This window comes from Pteropus medius, unplaced genomic scaffold (assembly GCF_902729225.1).
Source record: "Pteropus medius unplaced genomic scaffold, Ma_sr-lr_union100, whole genome shotgun sequence".
Taxonomy (NCBI): Eukaryota; Metazoa; Chordata; class Mammalia; order Chiroptera; family Pteropodidae; genus Pteropus; species Pteropus medius.
The window spans coordinates 22,394,051-22,418,421 of record NW_024351729.1 but is presented as its reverse complement, the minus strand read 5'-3'; the positions used below and the strand labels follow the sequence as shown (position 1 = coordinate 22,418,421).

The 24,371-nt window shown below is 34.9% G+C and overlaps 1 protein-coding gene across 4 annotated transcripts in view; it reads left to right on the top strand.

Annotated features, from left to right (window-relative positions):
* The window catches only part of USP37 (ubiquitin specific peptidase 37), a 73,405-nt gene extending 49,046 nt beyond the window's left edge, over positions 1-24,359 (top strand). For all 4 annotated transcript variants that reach the window (XM_039844756.1, XM_039844755.1, XM_039844754.1 and 1 more), the window contains exons 18-25: positions 2,621-2,762; positions 5,060-5,315; positions 11,421-11,587; positions 14,089-14,149; positions 17,266-17,381; positions 18,664-18,733; positions 19,045-19,183; positions 19,706-24,359. In XM_039844756.1, coding sequence (XP_039700690.1) covers positions 2,621-2,762; positions 5,060-5,315; positions 11,421-11,587; positions 14,089-14,149; positions 17,266-17,381; positions 18,664-18,733; positions 19,045-19,183; positions 19,706-19,793 — 1,039 coding nt within the window. In that variant the 3' untranslated portion in view covers positions 19,794-24,359. The remainder of the gene's footprint in view (positions 1-2,620; positions 2,763-5,059; positions 5,316-11,420; positions 11,588-14,088; positions 14,150-17,265; positions 17,382-18,663; positions 18,734-19,044; positions 19,184-19,705) is intronic.
* Positions 24,360-24,371: the final 12 nt, after the last annotated feature.

The window sequence follows — 24,371 nt, the reverse complement described above, 5'->3', positions numbered from 1 at the left end:
CTTGTTGCATGATAACTGCTCTGTATTACTATACTTTGGAATTTTCCTGAATCTGTTTTAAATTATAATCTAGGGTCTAACAAGTTTTTATCAGTGAAACAACTTTAAATAATCCTCTCAAAACGTTGTTCTGAAACTTCTTAAATCATGTGTTAATATGTAAAATTTTCATCCTAAAACTCTAGAAATTGACTGATGAGGAGGAATTTTAAGGATTGAAGGGATGAAATAACCTCTGTTGGTGTAAAGCACCATTCTTCAGAGATACACGTGGAGATCCCAAAATGTCTTTTTATCTGTTGCTAGCCAGTCTGGGACTTCTTTCTTAGACACCGAAATGGAGCTGTTCTGAATGGAGATAGGAAAATAAACACACACTGGAATGTAGCTGTTCTACAAATGTTTTATTGTTTTGTTTTGTTTTTTTATTTTGCTTAAGACCAAGAAGGGAAGCAAATACTTTTTTTTAATATACCTCCTCTGTGATTAAACTAGAACCACAGTTCCTGATTAGACAATTCTAAATGACTTGCTTGTCATTGGTCTTTAAAATTAGTTCTTCTAAAAATTTGGTGACCCAAAGTACTTTTAAAAAAGAGACACTTTGTTGTTTAAGGGCTTTGGGGGGGTCTTATATAACCATAAAATGACATTTGGGAACTGCTATTTTCTTTTCCTCCTGTTAATTATTTTTCAGTGCAATTAAAACCAGATGACTAACATGACTAGAAATCTGAAATGGTACCGATATGAATACTCTTGCCCGTTCTCAAGATACAAATGAGCAATACCACTTGGCTGCTTAGAAAGTGAGCAAGTGATGCATTTACAGGATGAATATTTTTCATTACTACAGGCAAGCTGCCTTCTGTGAATATAGTAACTATTAATGGAATGCACTCTTTATGTACCAGATCACTATAGTTTCAAGAAAGAGGTGGTTTCATTGGGCATCATTATACTTGGCATGGTCATCTGTTCTCCAGGGTCTATTGGTATGAGAATTTGAGAGCTGGTCAATAAAGGATTAGGCCCTAGAAGATCTGTCATGCCGATCAAACTTAAAAGAGGCTGAGTTATGAACCAGAATACCATTAGTTCTTCTACAATGTCCTTTGTCACATTTGACCCTGGTACATTAGTAGCCAGGTGTCACCCTCCTTCACAAAGTATGTACATGGATAAAAAAAAAATTAATATGTTCAGTTTTGCTTGGTAAGCATGAAATCAGAAATGAAGAATTAAGATGGCTAATTGGCTATTTCTAAGTTATACTAAAACCCTTTTGAAGACATAATGGGAGGCTATTCAAGTGTTCAGGCTAGAGTGCAGTGATATCCTGGCTGCTCTCAGCCACAGACTATATATTTGGGCTTATCACTGACCACTTGCCTCTTTTCTTTGATCTACATTGCTATGCAGTTCTCCTGGTTTCCATTGTGGCCTCTTATTTCTTGGTGCCATCATTCTATATGTTTATTTACAGTTTTCACCTTGAGATTAATTGCATTTTTCCAATTTCCATTTTACTTTTTTTTAGTATAGCATATGAATTTATGTTAACCTCCATCAAAGAAAGTTTGTGCTCTTTGACCTTTACCACTTTTTCCTTTAGTTTATTTTCAGCTCACTTAGAAGACAACACAGTAACACCTTACTTATCTGGTATCATTGAAGAATGATATTTGATATTCCACGTAAATGAAGCTTGCCTTTTTAAGTGTTAATCTTAAAATTTTTTAACCATTTTAGGTGGCTATGTATTCTATGACTTTAGAGAATTCCATACATTTTAAATAAAATATACTGAAGATACCTTAATTATATTGTAATGACTTAGAATTAGCATTATGACCATCAGTTATACACTGTGTTTTCATATGCTATTGCCCTCAGAGGCTCTTAATCTTACAATACAGTTTACCTTTACATTAATTGACTTTATAATTCTTTTTTGCCCTTTTTGTGGTTATTCTCTCTCACTTCTTAGCTCTCATTTCTTGATGAACTTGCTACGTTATTTAATACATCACTTCCTGGGAAAAAAGGGTCCCTGTCTAAAGAGTAAAGTGCATGGGCTTTGAAACTGCTGCCTTCCTCAGAAGCCTTTTTTCTTACTTTTGAATCCCTGTGTTCTGGAAGGTAGAGGTTGCCAGAAGTCTGACCTACATATAATGGATAAGTGGAATGTTACTGTTAATTTTAAAATACATGAATCATAATTTAAAAGATCAAAAATTAGTTCTCATGCACTCTGTTGTCAAAAACATTTATTCATTGCTATGTCTGCATGCTTTCAGTAGAGTACTTGTTTTATAAAGACAATAACAAACTTCTTTGGGGTTGATCATTAAAAGAAAAAAGGCACAAAGTGTGATTGGTTTACTGATGATATGTAATAGCGTAAGAGTTGTCTCATTTTCAAAGCATGACTCTTTTGGAGTGGGACAAAGGTAATGCATAAATATACCTTTTTGATATATCTTTTTTTCTGTTAAATAATTTTCTATAATAGAAAAGCTTTTTGTTTTATTTTGTTATTTGTACATCAAAAGAATAACAAGGACAAATGCTTGTTTATCAGACTTATATAGGTTTTTTTTTTTTTCTTAAATTATAGGAATTTCTCCTTCAAATCCAAGAGCTCCTTGGCTTTGTGTCTTGATTCAGACAGTGAAGATGAGCTAAAACGCTCTGTGGCCCTTAGCCAGAGACTTTGCGATATGCCAGGCTGTGAACAGCAGCAGGAAGACCTGGAAAAAGTAAGTAATTTCTTATCAAAATATCTGACAAGGATTTGTATAGCTCTTACTGTAGAAACAAATGCCTTTCATAATCAGCATCAGCACACTTAATACACAGATTACAAACTTAATGGATTTGTTCAAACACTAGTTTTAGAATGTACTTTCTGTAGCTACAAAATCAGTCTGTTTAAAGATGGATTGAGACTTTTTTTAATTGAAGTATAATTAACATATATTAGTTTCATGTGTATAACTTGAAGATTTGATATTTGTATATATTGTGAAATGATTACCACAGTAAGTCTGCTTAACATCCATTACCATACATAGTTACCACCCAAAATTCTTGTTCTTATAAGAACTTTTAAGATATACTCTCTTGGCTACTTTCATATATGCAATACAATATTATTAACTGTAGTCACCATACTGTACATTACATCACATGACTTATTTATTTTACAACTGGAGATTTGTACCTTTCGATCCCTTTCACGCATATACACACCCTTCACCACCCTCCTCTGGCAAACACCAATCTGTTCTCTATCTAAGAGCTTAGGGGTTTTTTGTTTGTTAGTTTGTTTGTTTGTTTGTTTTTAGATTTCACATATAAGTGAGATCATGTGATATTTATCTTTCTCTGTCTTATTTCACTTAGCATAATGCCCTCCATGTCCATTTATGTTGTCATACATGGCAAGATTTCTTTTTTTATGGCTGAATAATATTCCATTTTACATATATATATGATATATATAAGTATATGTAAATGGGTAAAGAAGATGTGATTGATATATGTTGATATATATATATATACATATATATATATATCAATCACATCTTCTTTATCCATTCATATATATTTATCATATATATATATCCGTTCATATATATATATATATATATATGTATATATATATATATATATGAATCACATCTTCTTTATACATTCATCTATAATTGGATGCCTGGGTTTTTTCCAGAATTGAGACATTTAAGAAATGAAAGTTGTAGATAAATTGCTTTCACCCGCTAACCTTCAAAACTACTTTTACATATGGATCTTCAAATAATTACTTGCTTTATTTTGGTACTAATGGTTAATATGGGGAAACCGTAATAAACATTTTACATCAACAGGCTAACCACATAAACTAAAGGTTTAAATAATGGGTGGGAAGGAATAACTACATTATCTTCTATCTTGACACATAATGATAGTTAATATTTTGAATATACAAGGAGTTTGCAGCATCTCATGCAACTGTTTGATTTTAAACCTCCTTTTTGGTAAGATAATTATTTTAGTAGTTTTTTTGTTTTGTTTTGCTTATTTATTGAAATTTCTGGGATAGTTCCAAGTAAAAGATTTACCAATTTCAGTTGTAAAACATTTGCTTGCTACATATCTACATTGCATTACAATCTCTAAACAAGCATATGAGAACAAATTGTCCTCAAGCTAGGAATATGTATATGTATATAGTCCTCAAAGTAAGAATATGCATACATGAGAAGGATTTGTTTATACTCCCTTTTGGAGAACTGTGCTATTATTTTTTTTCATATTTACATTTTACAATTCAATGAGTTTTTTTCCAGTTATAGTTGGCATACAATAACACATCTGTATAACTCACAAAGTGATCACCCCACTAAATCTAGCACCCTTCTTCCCTTTACATATTTATTACAACATTGTTGACTATTTTCCTTATGCTACACTTTGTTTCTGCATGTTTAGTCATTATTTTTTGTTCTAACTTGTTTCCCATCTTACTTTAAAGCTAGAGGTAGTTTGTGGTTGCCACCTTGAATGAGAAATCACATAAAGTCAGAAATTCCCCAAGAAACAAAAGTTATTCAGAAAATAACTTCAGAATATTTACATAATGGTGATGTAGTTTTTTCTCATTTGTCAAAAAAAAAAATAAGACCTGCCAATATTTAAAAAGAAACATTAGGTATAGTGACAATATTTACAGTATAATCTACACACGCCAAAAATACTTGCAGTATTACCTCTGGTAGATTTTGGGTAAATTTATTTTATTATTCTTATGTATTTTCCACATTCTTACAAAGAGTATACTTAATATTATTATAATCAAGAAAATAAGCATATGTAGTTATTATCTCTATGTAGTTATTATTAAAAGAATATTAGGTTTGCTAGTGAGTTTATTATTAAATAACCCAAAGCATCAAAGAAAGGAACCTTTTTAGAAATATAATAAACTCACTTTAAACTCTTAAGATTAATATTTGTAGGCATGCTGGTTTCCTATAAAAGTAACTCTCTTTTTCAGGATTCAAAATCATGTAGACTAGAGCCTGATAAGTCCGAATTGGAAAACTCAGGATTTGATGGAATGAGTGAAGAAGAGCTTCTAGCAGCTGTTTTAGAGATAAGTAAGAGAGAAGCTTCACCGACTCTGAGTCATGAAGATGATGATAAACCAACCAGCAGCCCAGATACTGGATTTGCAGAGGATGATATTCAAGAAATGCCTGAAAATTCAGAGCCTGTGGAAACAGAGAAACCCAAAACGATCACAGAGCCAGGTAGGTTTAGTGAAGGTATCTGTTAAACGAGATACAACTGTGTTCCAAAGCCTTAAATAATGGGAGGTGAGATGGATCTGTATAATAGATAACAACTAATAATATTTTCATGATATTTTTAACAGTTTAAAAAATGAGAAGTAAATAATGTAAGTAGTGCCCAGAGGCTAGTGCCATATCCCTTTAGGTGCACTTCAAAAGGAAAGGTAGGTAGTATTAGTGCATTTAGTAAATGTTTGTGTCAGTTTTGGAACACTTGTCTCTTACCACTGCTTTCTCAGAAATATGTGCAATTCTTTCTTCATTTTTCGATATATGAATCTATACCAAGTTTTAGTGTACAGTCATCCCTCAGTATTCACAGGGATTGGTTTCAGGACCCCTACAGATACCAAAATTCGCAGATACGCCAATCCCTTATATAAAATGGCTTAGTATTTACATAGAACATATGTACTTTTTCCCATATAGTTTAAATCATCTCTAGATTACTTATAATGCCTAAAGTAATGTAAATGCTATGGAAATAGTTGTTGGTACTGTATTGTTTAAAGAATAATGAGAAGTAAAAAAAGTCTGTACATGTTCAGTCCAGATGCAGTAATCCTAGGCCTAACTACTTGTACATACCAGCAACAAGGTAACAGGTTTTTTTCCAAGTATTTTCCATCAGTGGTTGAAGCTGTAGATACAGAACCCCCCAGATATGGAGAGTCAACTCTGTAAATACTTAAAGTTCTCCATTCTCCTTCAAGTTATCAATGAGAACAACAAACCTGAGCCTCTTTGCCTTGTACTATGGGTATTTTAAGATTTTTAGGCAGAAAATTTTTACTACCTCTTCCTATGGCCAACTCTAATTTTTTTCTCCTGATATCCTTAATATCTATATATATTTAGTAGCTAATGTGTTTCAGTACATCAAACCTAGGATTTTGGAGATGAAGAGAATAGTGGCATATCACAGAATTATCTTTTGTATCCTTGGGGTCAGGGCATCATCACTTTTGAATTATTTTATGTGCAAGCTAAATAAAGATTAGTATATCCTCACTTTATCTGGAAACAAAAAGCCGATGATTTTTGTTTATAGGCGTTCCTTCTTTTTTTCCCTCTTGATGCAAGTATTGTTATGAAATCCCCTTCTCTTTTTAAAATTATAGTCACTGCCCTTAGATATCATTGGTTAATATTAGTGCTTTTGTCCCTTGCCGATTTATTTCCTGCTTTCAGTTCTTTATTTTAATTTTTTGTTCAGTTCTACATCTTCTTAAAATTAAGAAAGGAAGTTATGTACAATTAGTTTTAGATTATCTATGCCAGTGGAAAACACTGAGATTATCAAAATCATTAATCACAGGTGGATTGAAGGGTCCACTGGGATGGCTAGATACCCTCTCCATTCCTCTCTTCAATACTCTGTACCTCCCTCTGTTCCTCCCATCTCCTCCCTCTGCCTATCTCCTTCCCTATCTTCCCTTCATCTTTTCATGTAATCTCAGAGCCTCTCCCTCTTCATGTGGTCTCTCCAGCAGGGTAGCCAAGCTTCTTACATGACAGCTCAGGACTCCCGAAAGCACAAAAGGGGAAACTGCCAGGCCTTCATAATGTTTAGGCTCAGAATTAGCATAGAATCAATTTCAACACATTTTATTGGTTAAAGCCCTCACAGGGTCTGCCCAGTTCATTGTGAGGAGGGCTACACGAGAGGGAATACCCGTATGCCTGGTTCATTGGAGGCCATCCTTGGAGACTCTACACACACACACACACCCCCCACTATTTTATTGGAACCATTTGAAATTAAGGGTATCATGACACTTTATCCTAAAACACTTAAGCCTGAATCTCATAACTATATAGACATTTTCCTATGTAATAATTATCACACCTAAGAATATTAATTTAATAGTAATTCTGTGTATAATTCCAAATACAGCCCACGTTTCCAAAATATTTTTTATACTTTTCTTTAAATCTAGAGCCCAAAGTTTACCTACAATGTTTGGTTGTTAGGTTCCTTTAGTCTCTAGTTGAGGCGAATTTTTCTTTGAAAGGCTTCTATTATTGGTTGTCCTATAGTTCTTTAAGTATAAGCTGGGTTTTTTTCCCCCATACCCTAAGACCTCAGAGGCTGTAGATGGGATAGGTTTCTCCTTGTTACCCATTGCCATTTCCAACTGCTTGTCACCTTTTATCCTACAAAAATTCTGGCTTTGTACGTGACATCAGACTTTGTCACCTATTTTCTCTTATGTAGCTATCTTTTACCTTCTAGTCACTCGCATCAACATTGTTAGGGCCTTCATCATCATAAGTGCTCATTCACCAACCTAGTTTCTCAATACTTGATCTTAATTTCGAAGAGTTTTTCTTCGACCCCATCTTGATTACTGACAACAGTCATAATCTAGACCAGTGGTTCTCAAAGTGTGTCCCCAGATCATCAGCATCATGTGGGAACATGCTGGAAATGCCCTTCCTTGCCCCTCCCCCCCCCCCCCTGCCCCCCCCCCCCCCCTCCCCCCCCATATACACACACCTCCTGAATGTAGAATCCTAGATATGGGTCTCAACATTCCGTGATTTTAGTCCAGGCGATTCTGATGCATGCTGAAGTTCAAGAACCACTTCCCTAGACTTAGTTAATCTTTAGTAACTGTACCACCTTAGAAATCTTCATTTCAAATATCCTTTAACTCTTCTCTCCTCCCAGCTCACCAAGCATCATATTCTTATTTCAACAATTATTTGATCTTATTAAAGACTTCTATTCCTTCGACTTTCACTCTATTGCTGTTCATTACCCCACTCTTGTTATCACTTCCTTGCCCGGTCTGTATGCCATACTGTAGTCCTCCTTTATCTCCTTTCTCTTTTCCGTCGTAGTCACCTGACAAAACCCAGTCTTCCAACTCAGCTAGCTTCTTATTCTGTGCCTACACCCAAGCAGCGGAAGCTTGCGGGAGGAAAATCACAAAACTGCTGACCAGACTTTCCTCAGATTCATGACTAGACTCTTAAATGAATACCAAATGCTACTCTTTTGATTTCACCTCTTTAGTAAATTTATTTTCTTAGTCTTTATGATATCTTCCTCAAATCTCCAGTTTTCCTTTCACACACACTCTATGTTCATAACTTAGTGATATACTTTTCAGAGAAAGTAGATTCAGTCAGATGAAAACTGTGCCTTTACTTTCATTATGGTGGAAATGTCCCTGTCCTTATCTAAGGCCAGTCCCTCCGTTCCTAGCCAGAATCTCATTCACTTTCACTTTTTAAATTATGTTCTTTCTCTTCTACAGCTTCTTCCCACTCTTCTAAATTATTCCTGTTGCGCTTCAGTATCACCCATCTTTAAAAAACCCTCTTAGGACTTTATGTTCCCCTTCAGCTACCCGCCCCCTTTCTGTGTTCTCCTCACAGCAAAATTCTTTGGGAGTTGTTTAATTCATTCTCTTTGCTTTCTTACCACCTCCCATTCTCTCCTCAGCCCTCTCCAAGTGGGCTTTCATCCCCAGCACTCCACCGAAATGGTGTTTATCAGGTTTACATTAGTGGTGTTTTAGTCTACCACTCCTTCCGTAACATTTAAAACTTTATAAACTTTTTTCTGAGCTTCCATCACACCACACTCATGGGGTTCTTTCTTCCTACTAAACCAACTACTCATTTCAGGTTTTTTTGGTTTGTTTGGCTCATCAGAACTCTAATTGTTGGAGTATTCCCAGGACACTGTCCTTAGCCGTGTCTTTTCTACTTAAGCTCTCTCCCTAAGTGATCTCATATAGTGCTACTGCCTCACATACTGATGAAAAATCAAATCAATATTTCTAGCCTAGATTTCTCCCCTGAACTTTAAACTTGTATATTGAAATGCCTACCTGAAATGTCTATTTAGCTGTTTACTTTTTATTCCTCCCATCCCCACAAATATGCCTTTCCCATATCAGCAAATGGTACCATTATAAATCTATTTGCTCAGGCCAAAAAATATGTCTCCCTAGATATTTTTGTTTTACTTCACACCTTGCATTCAGTCCATCAGTAAGCCCAAGCAACTGTGCCTTGTCTTCCATGTCGCACCTGGGCCACTGCAACTGATTCCAATGCCCCTTCTTCCACTCTTGCCTCCTACAGACCTTGTTTCATGAACAAAGCAGCCAGAGTAATCTTTCTGAAGCATAAATCACACGGTTTCACTGTCTCCAGACAGTAACTAGACGGAAGAGTGTGGCAAAGGCCCAGACATGAGAAAAGCCATGACAAGCTAGTAGACCTAAAAAAAAAGTTCAGAATGATCTGCATGAAGTGGTTTAACCACTCAAATGCTTCTCCCTTACCACCTATAAAACAGAATGATCTGCATGACTGGAGCATAGTGTTGAGTGGGAAAAGCAAGAGACGAGACTAGAGAGGTATGCAGTCTCCAGTTTTTACATGGCATAAGTTCATATTTAGTACTTTGGACTTTCATTTCAAAAGCATTAGGAAGTTCTTGAATAATTTTAAGCAAACAAGTGTTTGATAAAAATTTATATTTGGAAAAGGTCATTCTGGCTGCAGTGCAGCTTATAAATTAGAGAAGAACCAAAGTAATCCTGTGAGACCTATTAGGAAGTTGTTGTAGTGGTCCAGGCCAAAAGTTAATGGTGCCCTAAGGTGAAGTTTTGGCACTGAAAAGAAAAAAAGTTGATAGATTCAAGGGGTACTTATGAAATAATGAGTTACTTGATAAGAGGAATAAATGAGAAGTCAGAATGAGCCCCAGGTTTCTCTTTTCAAAAACACACAACTGTATGTGGACAGTGATCCTATTCACTGAAATATAGAATGTAGGAAAGGAGCAGGTTTCAGCTGGGGGTGGGGGTAGAGGCAGATGATAGATTCAGTATAAGAATATTGCATTTTAACGTATGGTTCCCCTTTGCCCCATTGTTCAAGTTCCTTAAAAGTATACCATTATTTTGTGGTCATATTTGTTGCAGATCGTAAGTAATTTTTGTATCCAATCTTGTCCATCTGACAGTCTTGTCTTAAAGACAAATTATATTAATTTTAGCATCTCAAAATGAACTTTATGTGTTCTCTATCACACAGATTAATTGCTAGTGTAATTCCAGCACTGTGTGAGGTACATTGAGTGGTAAAAATTATTGGTTAAGGAAAATTGTACCTCTCTCACTTTTTTTTTTTTTTTTTTTTTTTTTTAGCATCTTTTGATACTAAAAGTAATAATACTCATGTTATGCCCTAAGATAGTACTCTTAGCTCCCAGGTCTTTCTTCCACTTGAAATGCTCAACATCACCTTACTTTGAATGTCTTCGTTCCACATTTCCAGAACTAATCCAATTGATTGACTCCAATATTTATTTCTGGTTCTATAAACTAAGGCCAAAGGGACAGGTTGGGTTATATAGGCTTCAGAGCTATGGAAATTATTGTTCTTCCAAGAATGGAGGAAAAGAATAAATCATTGACAATTCTAGTATAATTTTTTAAATTGGGATCATACTGCTTTTTGTACTTAATATATCCTTAGTTTCTTTTTCTCTTTTAATGAATAGTGAGTTTTAATAGTAAATATTCAGTTAGTAATTCAATACAGTCAAAAAATGATAAATAGTTGCTGATTTAGTTTCTAAAACCAAGATGCTGTAAGCTTCAGAGTTGTCTGTACCATAGAAAAGTATTATTTGAATGGTTAAAATGCAGTTTGGGGGCAGATAAACAGCATATAGTAATTTTAAAATAGTTCATATAAAATGAATCTGTAAAAGTAATTCTTGTGGATCAAATTATTTATGAGACTTTCCTTAACTTGTTAAGATGAGAATTTTTGCTTTGGGAAGGTGTGGGAAGAGAGAGAGAGAGTGGGGGGGTGGTGAGAGAGAGAGAGAATTATAATGAAATGTTGTTGCTAACACAATTCAAATAACCAGAACAAAATCATGACCATACTGTTTATTCCAAATAGTCAGTCTAGAAACTATGTTTGAGGTTAACGGGTGAAATACTCTCTGAACGGTAGGTGTCACTCTAGTCCGGAGAATTCAGTTTATTAGGAGTTTCCCAGTTATGTTATGTTCTGCTTCCTCAGATCCTGCCACTTTTACTGAGATAACTAAAGACTGTGATGAGAATAAGGAAAACAAAACCCCAGAAGGATCTCAAGGAGAGGTTGATTGGCTCCAGCAGTATGACATGGAGCGTGAAAGGGAAGAGCAAGAGCTTCAGCAAGCATTGGCTCAGAGCCTTCAGGAGCAAGTAAGAAATATATGTGTATATATATATATTGCTACTTTCTCCATACCTAATAATAACAACCACAAAAATTAACATTTGTTAAGCACTTACTATGTATCAGGCATTGTTCCAGGTGATTTACTTACAGTAAGTCATTGATCCACCAAAACAAACAAACATTTCTTTGTGGCTTTGCATTGGATTCGAAACAAACATTGATAGATTTTCTGTTTTTGAGAATCCAAATGCAACAAAATATATTGTTGTTTACCTCCCATTACTGCAATTCATTGCATGCCAAAGCAAGATGGGTCGTTATAGATCATCACAGTCCGATGTTATTTTACAGGCTGTAGAAACAGCCAGTATACCACTGTGATTTTATCACTACTATTTTAAGGCAATGTCTTTGTTTTAGTCGTTTTTCTCACAATATGAGTCCTTTGCTATTAATTATTTGAACATAAAATTCCTTAGGACTATTATCTGAATATTATCTGAAATTTAGATATTAGGTATAGGTTAACCTTTATCTGCTCTTTTCTTTATGTATTAATCTCTTCTTCAGTGTTTAATTCTTTATGCTTATATTTGCCAAAGCTGGTTGATTTGCACGATTGCAGTCATCTGAGGTATCTGTTTAAAGGTGATATTTTCATGGTTCTTTCTTACGCAATCCAAATCGTGTTAGTAATAAAAATTTACCAAGATTTCTAGGACAAATAACCAGATTAAGAAATCTCATTTCTCTTGAACAGTGAGTCTCAAGCTTAACTGCACATTAATTCTATCTGGGGAGCTTTAGAAAATACTGATTTCTGGGTTGTTTGCCCCTAAGAAAATCTGATGTAAATTGATCTGGGGTGTGGTCTTGGCATCTAGACTTTTTAGTTGTTGGGGTTTTTTTGTTTTTTGTTTTTAATAAGGATTTTTTCAAAAACTTCATTCAGTGATTCTAATGTACAGGCTGGGCATCTATATTTTTTGGTGTGTTTTTTGTTTGTTTGTTTGTTTATTGTTTGTTTTGTTTTGTTTTGTAAGTATTTTTTTAAACTTCATCCAATGATTCTAATGTGCAGCCAAGGTTGAGAACTGCTTCTTTAAAACCTTTTCAGAGCAGGCTGCTTTATATCCTTTTATTTATAAGAAGTAACTTTCTAGCTGACTTGTTATCGAGATGTATACATGTTCAAACTGTTTTACAAATAATAGTAATCATTTGTTTTAGAAAACATAATGTGAAAGATCAAGGTCTGACTTCTTACCAGTAGTACCATATAGTGCAGAAAAAGAAAAAATTCAGCACCCCTCTTTTCCATAAATGAAAAACATATATATTATTTCTTGTCAGTTGACCCAGTTAAAACAATCTTTTCTCAGATGTGAGGATAGGATTATAAGATGGAGTTTCTTTAGTTTGGTATACCTACATCATTCTATAAATAACTAAAAAAGAGTCTCTTTCTGGTTTCAGTATAGGCTTTATTTATATACTTGGATAAGTCTAAGTAATCTTATTTTTTGTTAGAGAATATCTCTGTTGCTTTCTTGAACACACTGTTATTGCTCCCAGTAGTATAATGCAGAATAGCTCATTCTAAGTTTCTTATACAATTTACTCTATTTGTCTAGAATTGAGGCAAATATAAAACAATTCTGCTTAAATTATCTTTTTTCATTCATGCATCGTTTGTAACTTACCTTTTCTCTGAAGATGAGAGGGAAAAGTTTTTATAGTCAGCATTTCCCTATTCCATTTTCTAATTATCTAATTGAGACATGTTTAGAGGTACTAATTTTTCTAAGAAAATCTCAAATGTATTAGAAAAGTAACAGTCAACATCATTCATTTAGTATTTACCAAGCATCTATTATGTGTCTTGTTTCTTTAGCAAGAACAAAAATAAAAGTCTATGAAAAATATCTTGTGGAAATATTGTTTATCCTGCTGTCATAGACTTAGGGTCAGTGGTGTGCTAGAGCCAACTCACTGTCAGCTCAGCTGTATCCATCTCTCTCCAGCTGTGCATTCAGCATCATGTTGATTACTTAAAATTGGCCATACATAACCTCTTTCCAACCCTGCATTCAATGTCACATTAGTAGCTTAAAATTGGTCAGGATGGGAGTACTTATATCATGGAAATTAGCAAATGCTATATAAATCAGGGGAGAGGAAAAAGAGCAATTTGCTAAGTATCTGCTATATGCCAGGTATTTCATACATGTAAGAAGAAAGGGGATTATGTCATAATGTAATATTGAATGGCTTTTGGTTGGCAAGCCAAATATCACTGACTAGAGGAGATAGCATTTAAGCCTTTTTAATTCCCAAGGTTGTATTTTAGGAGGACATTGTTGGAAAGGTAAAGAACTTCTCCGCATCCTTCAAAAGGTCATATTCTAAATATCCATAAGATTTTGGAAAACATTAGCAAATACTTCCAGACCAACTGAATTTACCCTCATTAAATAAGTTTAATCAATACCTCTTTACCTTAGTTTTGTTCTTGTCCCTTTAGGAGGCTTGGGAACAGAAAGAAGATGATGACCTCAAAAGAGCTACAGAATTAAGTCTTCAAGGTGTGGAGATTATTTTAATTACATTTTTAAATGGTGAAATGTATCACACAGAGAAGAGCATATGAAATGTGTTTGTTATTTTTAATAACAATAACAAATTTGATCACCTCCTGGGTAAAGAATTAACTTTAGAAGTTACCTGGATACCCCTCTCTTTGCCCTCTCTCCCAGAGAAAACCACTATTCTAACATTTGTATTCATCAGTAGCTTGCTTTTTTTAAAAGTAATATTTATTATATCCATATTCCTAAACAATGTATTTTTTTAATTTTGAAAAATTAAGTAGCAAGGACTATCTATCTGCAATTCATCTGTATAAAAGAGCAATACTGTCACTGTTAAGACTCTTAGGAGAAGACGTGGTGCTTCAGTTTCCCCCTGAATTTACAAGAGCTCATTCTGGGGAAGTCATTGGGCAAAGTCAGAAGCATAGGGTTCACTATAGTCATGGCATGTGGCAGACCTAATAGATGAACCAGGTGCTGGAGGTCCACAGGGACATATAGTCATGGAAAGTGGGCTAACTCTGCATTTTCTGTTTCTAAGATCACTGTGGTCTTTCTCCAGCTCTCAGAAATTGATCAAAGCAGAACACTTCAGTGATACAAAATGAGTGTTCTAGGCATGGAGGAAAGAGCAAGAATTTCACTGGCACATGGTTAAGACAGTTACAGATAAGAATTCAAGCTAGCATTCTGTCCTCAGATTAAAAAGATGGTACTATGGCTGTGGCGATGACTGTCTCAAGTCATATTGCTCCAGTCTGGCCTGGTTGCCCTCTACATCCATGCACAGCTATCCTGAAATCTCCCTTATCTTTCTCCTGGGAATTCCCTCCAATTTTCTCCTCTGAGACTCCCATTTCCTGTATCTCACTCCTCATTCTTGTCTGCTTGTGCTTTGATAGAGAGCATCCCAAGTAGTTTTCTTGGAAAAGAGGGGATATGACTTAGAAGATTTTTTTGGAGACCTTGCAAGTTTCATTGTACTCTAGTAATTGATTAATAGTTTGGCCAAATATAGAATTCTAGGTTTACAGTCATTGCGAAAGTATCGTTTCTCACCAACTTTATGCTGCTGGGTAATGGGGAAGTCTTGTTTGCAGAGTTGCCTTATGAAAAGTCTTGAGCTGTTTGTTCTTTATCTTGATGTGACCTCTTTTGTCTTTGAAAGTTTGTAGGATCTTCTCTATTACTGTTGTGATGAGGTTTCACAGCAGTGTGTTTGACGTGGGTTTCTTTTATCCATTTGGCTGGGTACTTGATGGATCATTTTAATCTAGAAACTTCTCTCCTTGAATTCTAAGAAATTTTCATTTCCTCCCTTCCACTTTCTCTTTTTTTCTCATTTTGAAACTCCTGCTATACAGACCTCCTAGTCTGGTCCTCTTAATTCTCTTCTCTTTAGTTTTTCATCTTTTTATCATTTTACTTTACTCTCTGGGAAGTTTCTCCAACTCCAAACCTTCTTATGAGTTTTTACTTCTGTCATATTTCTAATTTTTAAGAACTGATTTGTGAATGTTTCTTCTTTATGAGTTTTTTGTTTGTTTTTGATTTGGTTTGGTTCATGGAAACAATACTGTCTCAATTCTCTGAGAATGTTAAATAAAGTTTATTTGTTTGTTTATTTCACGTTTACTGCCCCTGAATAGGTTGTTTCCTCCTGATTGCTCTTTCCCGTGTGTTTATTATAGTCTTTATATTTCTTATTGGAGGCTTTTCTCAGATATCTAATAATCCTTGACTGTCAAGGTCATGGTTAAGAATAGGAGACTAAAAAGATGATTGGACATTCAGAGCACATGAATAACTAGTCAACTTTTGAGTTTTACAGGATGACACTGTTTGGGGAATGATGTTAATATTTTATCCTTTCTCTTGGGCTGGTCAGATTCCTAAAGAAGGTTTTTTAACCTCTTACCTTTACCTAAAGGTAAAAGATATGGCTGCCAGAGTTCTGAGAGCCAAGTAAAGAATAGGGCTGGGGCAGAAAATGTGAGAGGTTATAGTCATCTGTCAATATGCAAACTGTTACCTACTCCCTCCCATTTTCAGTATAGTACTCATGGCCTCCCCTGTGCCTAGCATCCCCCAATCCTGAGACTTTTACCCTCTCCACAGAATAAAGCTCCAGACTTTTGTCATTGCCTAGCAGCATGAAGTGGGGGAATGTGGATCTAGGAGTCTGTTTCTCAAATAGCTTTCTCCTAATTCTTATTTTTATCCCCTCCTTAGCCTCCAGTTTCAGAGATACCTGGTGCTTCCAAGTCGAATGTCTTTTGAAGATTCTGTAATGTGAATCGGATTGGTTCTCAATTTTTCCATTACTGGCTTAGGATTTGGTTTTGGGTTTCTTAGGTCTTCTAAGTCTGCCTGTCACCCATCTGCTTTTCAGCTTCTAGAATTTTGAGGACGTAGTCTTTTTTCCTCTTCTTCCCATTCTTAGGCGTTCATGTCCTTTAAACAACTCTGTACTGTGATTTTAGTGGAATTAATTATATTTAAAAGCAAAGAGCCATTTGTGTACAAATGCTCCTGGGATTCTTTATTTAAAGCCATTAGTAAAGAGGGATTCTTCCAGTGGAAGTACATTTTTAAAGAGAAAAAATGGATCTTGGATTTGTTTGTTTGTTTAGTATATTTTAGATGAAATTTAAGAGTTAAAAGTTGAATTTCTTTTATTTTTGTTGAATTGCAAAAAATGATTTACTATTAAAAAGAATGAAAGAATGTTGACCTTTATGGTCTCTTTTCTGTGAGATAATTTATATTTGCTGGTGTTCCCTACAGTATGCACAGTGTCCTTCAAACCTGACATGTGGTTTATATAGTATGGAATTTAATAAAATTGGATTATCTTTAATATTCTCTTCACTTTTATTTCTTATATCCTCTTTCATATAAATATATTTAAAAGAAAAAGGAGCATTTCTTTTACAGATGAGTGGTGCCTGCATTGTTATTCCCAAGTGTGCTGGGTGAATTGGAACCCTAATAATATGTTTTATGTTTTCTTACATGATTGTGTACTCAAGCTGTTTTTTTATCTTCCTAATCATCTCTTTGTGTCTATTTCAAGAAATTTTACAAGACTCTGTCTTTGTGTTCTTCAGAGTTTAACAACTCTGTCTTGGATTCGTTGGGTTCTGATGAGGACTCTGGAAATGAGGATGTTTTAGATATGGAATATACAGAAGCTGAAGCTGAGGAACTGAAAAGAAATGCTGAGGTAGGTGGCATTTTATTCCCTGAGTAGAACCGGTCAGGTAGTATCACTCCTGCTCTTTATCTTAAAAGGCCCCACTGTCAGTTTCCATTACAGGTGCATTTCTGCCTCTTCGGCAGCCGTCAAATGGTCTTCTCTATCTCTTGTCCTTTGCTCCTCATTTCTTACAAGATTTAAAACAAAATGAAACAAAAACAGAAGTACATCCTGACCACTTTACTTGCATGTTGGTAATAATAACTGAGTAACATCACTCTCAAAGTCATATGTATATTAATCACCTATAGTTACCAAAACTATAAAAATTGTTGAATTAATTATCATTAATTATCATTAACTGAAGCACATTGGAACCTTTCTTTATCCTTCTTTTTCCTTAAATAATTGCTTAAGACTGTTTATAAACATTTTATTTTTAATGGCTGTACTATATTCCCTCAAATGAACATACTATTTATTTAATTTTTAACTATCATTGAGTATTTAAGTTGTTTCTGTTTTTTCACTGTAATAAATAATACATTGAGGAACTGTATAAGATTATATAATGTTTTGTATATTTAGGATTTTTTCTTCTCTTCAAGTAAATCTCTAGAAGTAAATTACTGCATCAAAGTTTATGAATATTTTAATGATTTTTGGTTTAGATATAGCTATATTCCTTCCCAAAATTATACCTAATAGTACTGCCTCAGTGCAGGAATATCTCTTTCCAGATGTTTTATTTTTTTACTAGCAATATTTTAATAGCATTTTAAAAAATATTTAAAATGTAAATGTTCACCTTTAATCCCTACAGCAACACAGCAACTCTTCATTTTTTTTCATTCCATTTTCCAGTACTTAACTTAATGTACCTGTTTTCATAGAGCTGGGTTGCTATATGCATTCATGTAGGTTTGAAAACAAGTTAGCATGTTGGTGACCCACATGATTTCTTAAAAATAACTGAATAATATAGTATTGAGTTGCTATACCACTAACTGTTTAACTGTTATTGCACCTATTGTTATTCCAACTTTCTGTTATTAAAGATAATGCTACAGTAAATAATTTTATACATATACTCTTTCCTTCTTTTGAATTATTTTCTCGGAATACATTCTTAAGGATTAGAATTCTTGGGTCAAAGGGTATGAATAATATCAACCACTGGATATTTTATCAAATCTGACTACATACATGCTGAAACTTAACCATGTCAGCTTTAATTATAAATTTAAATTTAGTGTTTTGCTTTGATTCAAATGAAGAGTTGAAAGTCATGACCACTTCTGTTTTCCAGACAGGAAATCTTCCTCATTCCTATCGGCTCATCAGTGTTGTCAGTCACATTGGTAGCACTTCTTCTTCAGGTAAATTGACATTATGATTTCAGCATTTTATAAATGAAGTAGCCAGCATTTACTCCTTATTAGGTTGCTTTGTGCCTCGCTTTGTGAGGTGTAAGTTGAATGCATCAAGAAAAACTTTGAACTCTTTTATCAGAAAAGTTGTTCTAGTGTGGTATATTATTCCCTTAAATGTTTGTACATGTTTTTAAAATGGTTTTTAGCAACATTTTGGGGTAGATGGGGTGGCTGTTTCCTTCTGAAACTTCCTGTACCTGAGCAAAATTCAGTAATGTTTTTTTAAAACCTCAATTTTAAGATTTTATTTATTTCAGGTCATTACATTAGTGATGTGTATGACATTAAGAAGCAGGCGTGGTTTACCTATAATGACCTAGAGGTATCTAAAATCCAAGAGGCTTCTGTGCAGAGTGATCGGGATCGGAGTGGTTACATCTTCTTTTATATGCACAAGTAAGAAACTGCCAAATCTGAAGCTATGGGCTAAAAATCATCTTTCTTCTTCCTTTAGGGATAAAATGTTCCCATCACTTAATTGGTTGATAATTAGAGGGTTTTGTTATCTTTGCTTAGGGTTCATGTCTTGATTATTTCCTTATAAGTCCAGAATATTTTCATTCAGCATTAATTACTCGTCATGCAATAGCATCTAGGTATGGAACTTAAGACTGTTTTATAGTATAAGCTGCTTTATCATAAACCTTTTTGATCTTCCAGTTGATCAGCTAGAAGATCTGAGTTATATCAATGGGAACTACATAGCAAACTACATAGCACTTTTCTGAAAGCTATTGCCAGCCTTCTTCTTCCTCAAGTGCTGATTTCTCAAAAATCAGCACTTGGGGTTAACATGATGATCAAATGAATGAACTGGTTATTTAATAAAATTTAGGCACCAAATGGGATTATGCAGGTTTCATCAGTATCTTTGGCTTTGCTCACTGGATGCTTATTTTTTGTTTGTTTTATTTTAAGAGAGATCTTTGATGAGCTGCTGGAAACAGAAAAGAACTCTCAGGCACTCAGCCTGGAAGTGGGGAAGACCACTCGTCAGGCCTCGTGAGGAACAGACTCCTGGGTTGGCAGTGTGCACTGCGTATTCTCTCTTACTGTCACCCTCCTCATCTTTCCTCTGCCTGAAGAGAATTTGAAATTCTACTTGATGCGGGAGCAACAAACAGCTCAGGGCCAAACCAAAAAACAAAAATTGCAATTATGCGGAATGCTCCATGCTAATTGTTTTATGGGAACTTTGGTCTCACATCTGTAGCTGATTACCTTCTTTTTCTCCTACAAGAGTAGCACTTCTTTTTGTCTTAGGAGTACATGTTGTAAATATATATATATATGTGTACATACACACACATGTGGAATGAATGGAGCCTTAAAGAGTTAGAATGAGCTACCAGAGTATGCCTGCGCAAAATTAATAGCACAGCAGTTTGGAGAAGAGATGAAGTGTCAAAGAGTCCATTCAACTGAGAAATGTGTGGAGATATACATATCAGTTGGCAGTTAGCGTTTATGTTCCTCGAGTAGTTTCACTCAAGTCTGTAATCTTTCATGTGTGTTTCTTATTAGTAAAGTTCACTGGAAAATCAACTCTCCATGTTACACTAATGACAGTTTGCCCTCCTTGCAAAGGAAGGGCATTTCTGCCACCTGACTTGGGGGGCTTTTTTAAAAAATTATTTTGTGGATTTGTAATGCTTTTGCTGTTTACATGCAGTCCCAAGAAATGGATTGTTGGTGCTCAGAGTGTGTTATAGTCCCACATTTGGTATTCATTGTACATTTTGTATTTTCTTTAAAGAGATTCCTTCATGTAGTATATTCATTGTATATCATCTATATTATTTTGGTGGTGAAGATAGAATCTTTTTTCTCCTGTATCATTTTCCATGGAGCAAACATTACCCTAACAGATTGCAACCAAAACTTTAAGAGGTAGGAAACTAATATTGTCCCAATTGGGACTCCCCAGCAAGAGTACTTAGGGATGATGAAGAATGCTAGCATCTCTGTCTCTCAGACAGAGAGAAGTCAAGAGGAGTATTCTTGTGTTAGAAGTACACTTGGCTAAATCTTTGAACCACTAAAGCTAAAGCCCTACCGCAAGTGTGAAATAAGTACATGAGCTATAGGATGAATCTTGAACATTTAACCAATCGCTTTTGAGCTTTGCCCTTAAAACAGGGTGGGAATTAAAATGTGATCAGTTTAGGTAATCCCAAGAAGTAACACATAACAAAGGTGCATAATATATTTATCTTACTTTTTAGGTGCTTTGAGTTGAGACTAAATGGGAGTACAACATTAAGTGCTACATTAGTCATTCAGTCATTTACAAGCTGACGCAACCAGCTTGTAAAACCATATAAAAAATGAGTTTGAGAGTAGAATTCTGTCCAAAAAATAATTTCGTGAGCCCAGGAATCATTAGGATCACACAGTTAAGTATAACAAAAGGAAACTTTCAACATTTTATTTTTTATCTTTTATTATAAACAAGATTACTCTTTGGTTTTGAGGTAGGGACAAAACCATATCAGGTTTTCAAGGGGAGAAAACATTTTAAAGTTCATCACAGAAGATGCAACATCTTTTCTGGAAGATTGCTTTAGAGAGCTCCAGCCCCACTCTCGAAACTTAGGTGTGTTCTGACATAGTAACCTCTTCTAACATTTTGAATCTTTGAATCATAAACAGCCCCAGCACTTTTGCTTAACTACTGATAGAAGCTTTGCCTCCTACCATTTATTTACATATTACTCTAGTGAACGTTCCAAAATGATATGGTGGCAGGATATGCAGGAGTAGTATAGAGCAGAAGAAAATTTTTATGTTTTATTTCCAGTGGGGAGCCTTTTTTTTTCCTTGAAAATAACTTTTTTTCAAATGAGTGAAGTGGTGATCAAATTCTTTAGCTATTTATTCTCTTCCCTGTGTCTGTATTTGAGAGCTTCGAGAGGTACTGTTAAAAATGGGAATGATTTGAAACAAGGGGTATATTGGGGCATAAAAAAAAAATAGAAATAACGCTATGAGCCTAGATTGCCCACAAAGTACTCTCATTTGACTTGCTTTTCATAGCTTGCGTGTGTGTGTGGTTTAGAAGTACACTTGGCTCGGAAACCCAATGTGATGTGATCGTCATGTCTTGGGCAGGACTTATTAGTCGAATATAGGTTACTGGAATAGATGAGTTATCTCACTGCTTATATCCTTGCAGGTTTGGGACTTGTATTTTTCTTGATATCTGTTCATTGTTGTGGCCTGGTCAGCCTTCCTCTCTCCTTTCCCTCTTTTAACTATTTCTCCTTTCACAAAGTTACTTTTCTCATTTTGGTTCAGTGAAGGGTTAATAACTACAGATGGAGATTTCAGCTGGACCATGTTGATGGGGTTTGTTGGAGTTTGTTTTTTTGGTTTGTTTTTTTGAGCTGACTATATATATTTTAAAATTATAAGTAGATAATATTTTTTGTGCAGTATAGTCATTTCGCTCAGAATCAGGGAGTGGAGCATTTGGCATGTTGGGGCCAGGAAGGGACAACTTAAACAGGGACGAAGTGCTTCAGTCCCAAGCAGCCTGCACAATAACTGACTTCCTGTTGAAAAATATCACATGCAGTTACATTACTTTAAATGACATTGAATTGGAACTTGACAGCGCTTAGTTCTGCATGCAGCTGATCTTAATTAGATTTTTTTAGAAGGGAAAACTAAGTTAAAATTAAAACTTGTTGATTCTTATCAGCTAATATTTTTATGTAGGATTGGAAAGTTTCATGAGCCAGATGCTATCTATTATCACTTCAGCAGCCATGACTATAATTTGGGCCTGTGAAAAGATAGACTGTTTTGTGGAGAATATATTTGTGTATGTGTGCACACATAAGTTTTATTTCGGCAAGATAGAAAAGAAGCAAATCTATGACTTGTTCTTCTATTTATATTTTGATTCCAAAAGCCATTTGTTTACTTGCCATGGTCTGTTAATTTCAGGCCTAACTTAATGGCTCAATAGCAGATGTAACAAATGTAAATATAGTTTACATTTTAAGAAGTATGCCATGATACTTAAAGATCAGTTAATTAACTCTGGGAGGCAAACATTAGATTACACATTTATTTCTCTCTTTGATCAAATGTAAAATTCTTCTAAAAGAGAAGCTTTAAGACTTAAAACTTCAGCAAGCAAATTCATGACTTTTCCATACTCCAGTTACCATTATGTAACTATATAAATATAGCTATAGCTACAGATATAGTTGTGTAATGAAAGTTATTCGGACACACCTAAATTAAAGATTCTTGGCAGTGTCTCATATATAGTTGATCTTTGTGAGTGTAGAGAGTGGGGATGCAGGGTGGAAACAGAGAAAAGACGGTAGTTTGGAAACTCATTTGTGATCTACTGAAAAGACATTATATTAAAACAAAAACATTACCCTCCTCACTCGTCTCTTTCCTCTGAAATGACTGTAGTGGATACTCTTAGCCAACTTTTTTTTTTTTGCCCTGTTTGATTTAATTGACCCTCTTAGGTAGTGTTTTGTTTTAAATCAGGGAAACAGGTAGATCTCCAAGTACATGTGGATATTATATATGTGGAGCTTTTTAAAAATAATCACCAACAACCCCAACCCGGTACCAGATGCAAGAAGTGAAAAAGTGTCCCCAAAAAAACAGATATGTCCTTTTCCTTCTCATCTTGCTTTACACTGATGCTCTCTTTAGATGTATAAAAACTTAAGATTTCTGCCCTCTAACATCTTATCTTAGTTTGTCTCTTATTTTGTCTCTATTAATATGTCTTATTAACATCTGAAAAAAATTCATATATATATTTTTATTGGGAGACTATAGTTTGGCCTTGAGAGTTTTGTGACAGAATTCTTTTGCTGTGTCTCACCACAATCATTGACTCCTTATGGCATGCTTTGATTACTAGACTTCAGGCGGTCTCTTCCGTTGTATCATATTTATAAACAATGAGTAAATTTTCCTTTTCATGTATGCTATGTGTCTGAGGTTTTGAAGTTTTAATTAAAAGTGTGCCAGTATGAATATAAGCAATTGATTTTGAAAAGGTTGGACTTTTCTTAACAGAGGTTCAAAGTATAGGCGTGTACACTGGTATAAGAATAGAGTGTATAGCGGGTCTGGATCAGGACCCAGGTTTGTTAGGTTGAATGCCAAAACAAAGAAGAGCAATTGACCAAACTGGTCTATTTCAAGAACAGTGAGGGTGCAAAGAATGAGACTGCATGTGGTTGTACACACCTCATCCCCAGGTTTCCCTCCGACTTCTCTGGCCTGTTAGTGTTGTTAATTTATGCTACGGAGAGGAAAACAGAAGTAAGCTTCCTACACGTTGTGTAATTGAGCCACTACCAGGTTTGCTGGCAGCTTTGGCCGCATTATCTGTGAGGTGATTTTCTTTGTGTTCAGTGACTTCTGATTCTGATTCTTTATGTTGTTTTGTATGGAGCGGCACTTTATCTGTGTTTTAGCAGAACTGTTCCTCTGTATCCTTCATGATTTTTCCTTGGTTTGGTTTCCTTTTTAAATTATGCATAGAGTTTTTTTTGTGTGTGTGAAATTAAAGCCTTTATTAACCTTGTGTTGGTTTGAC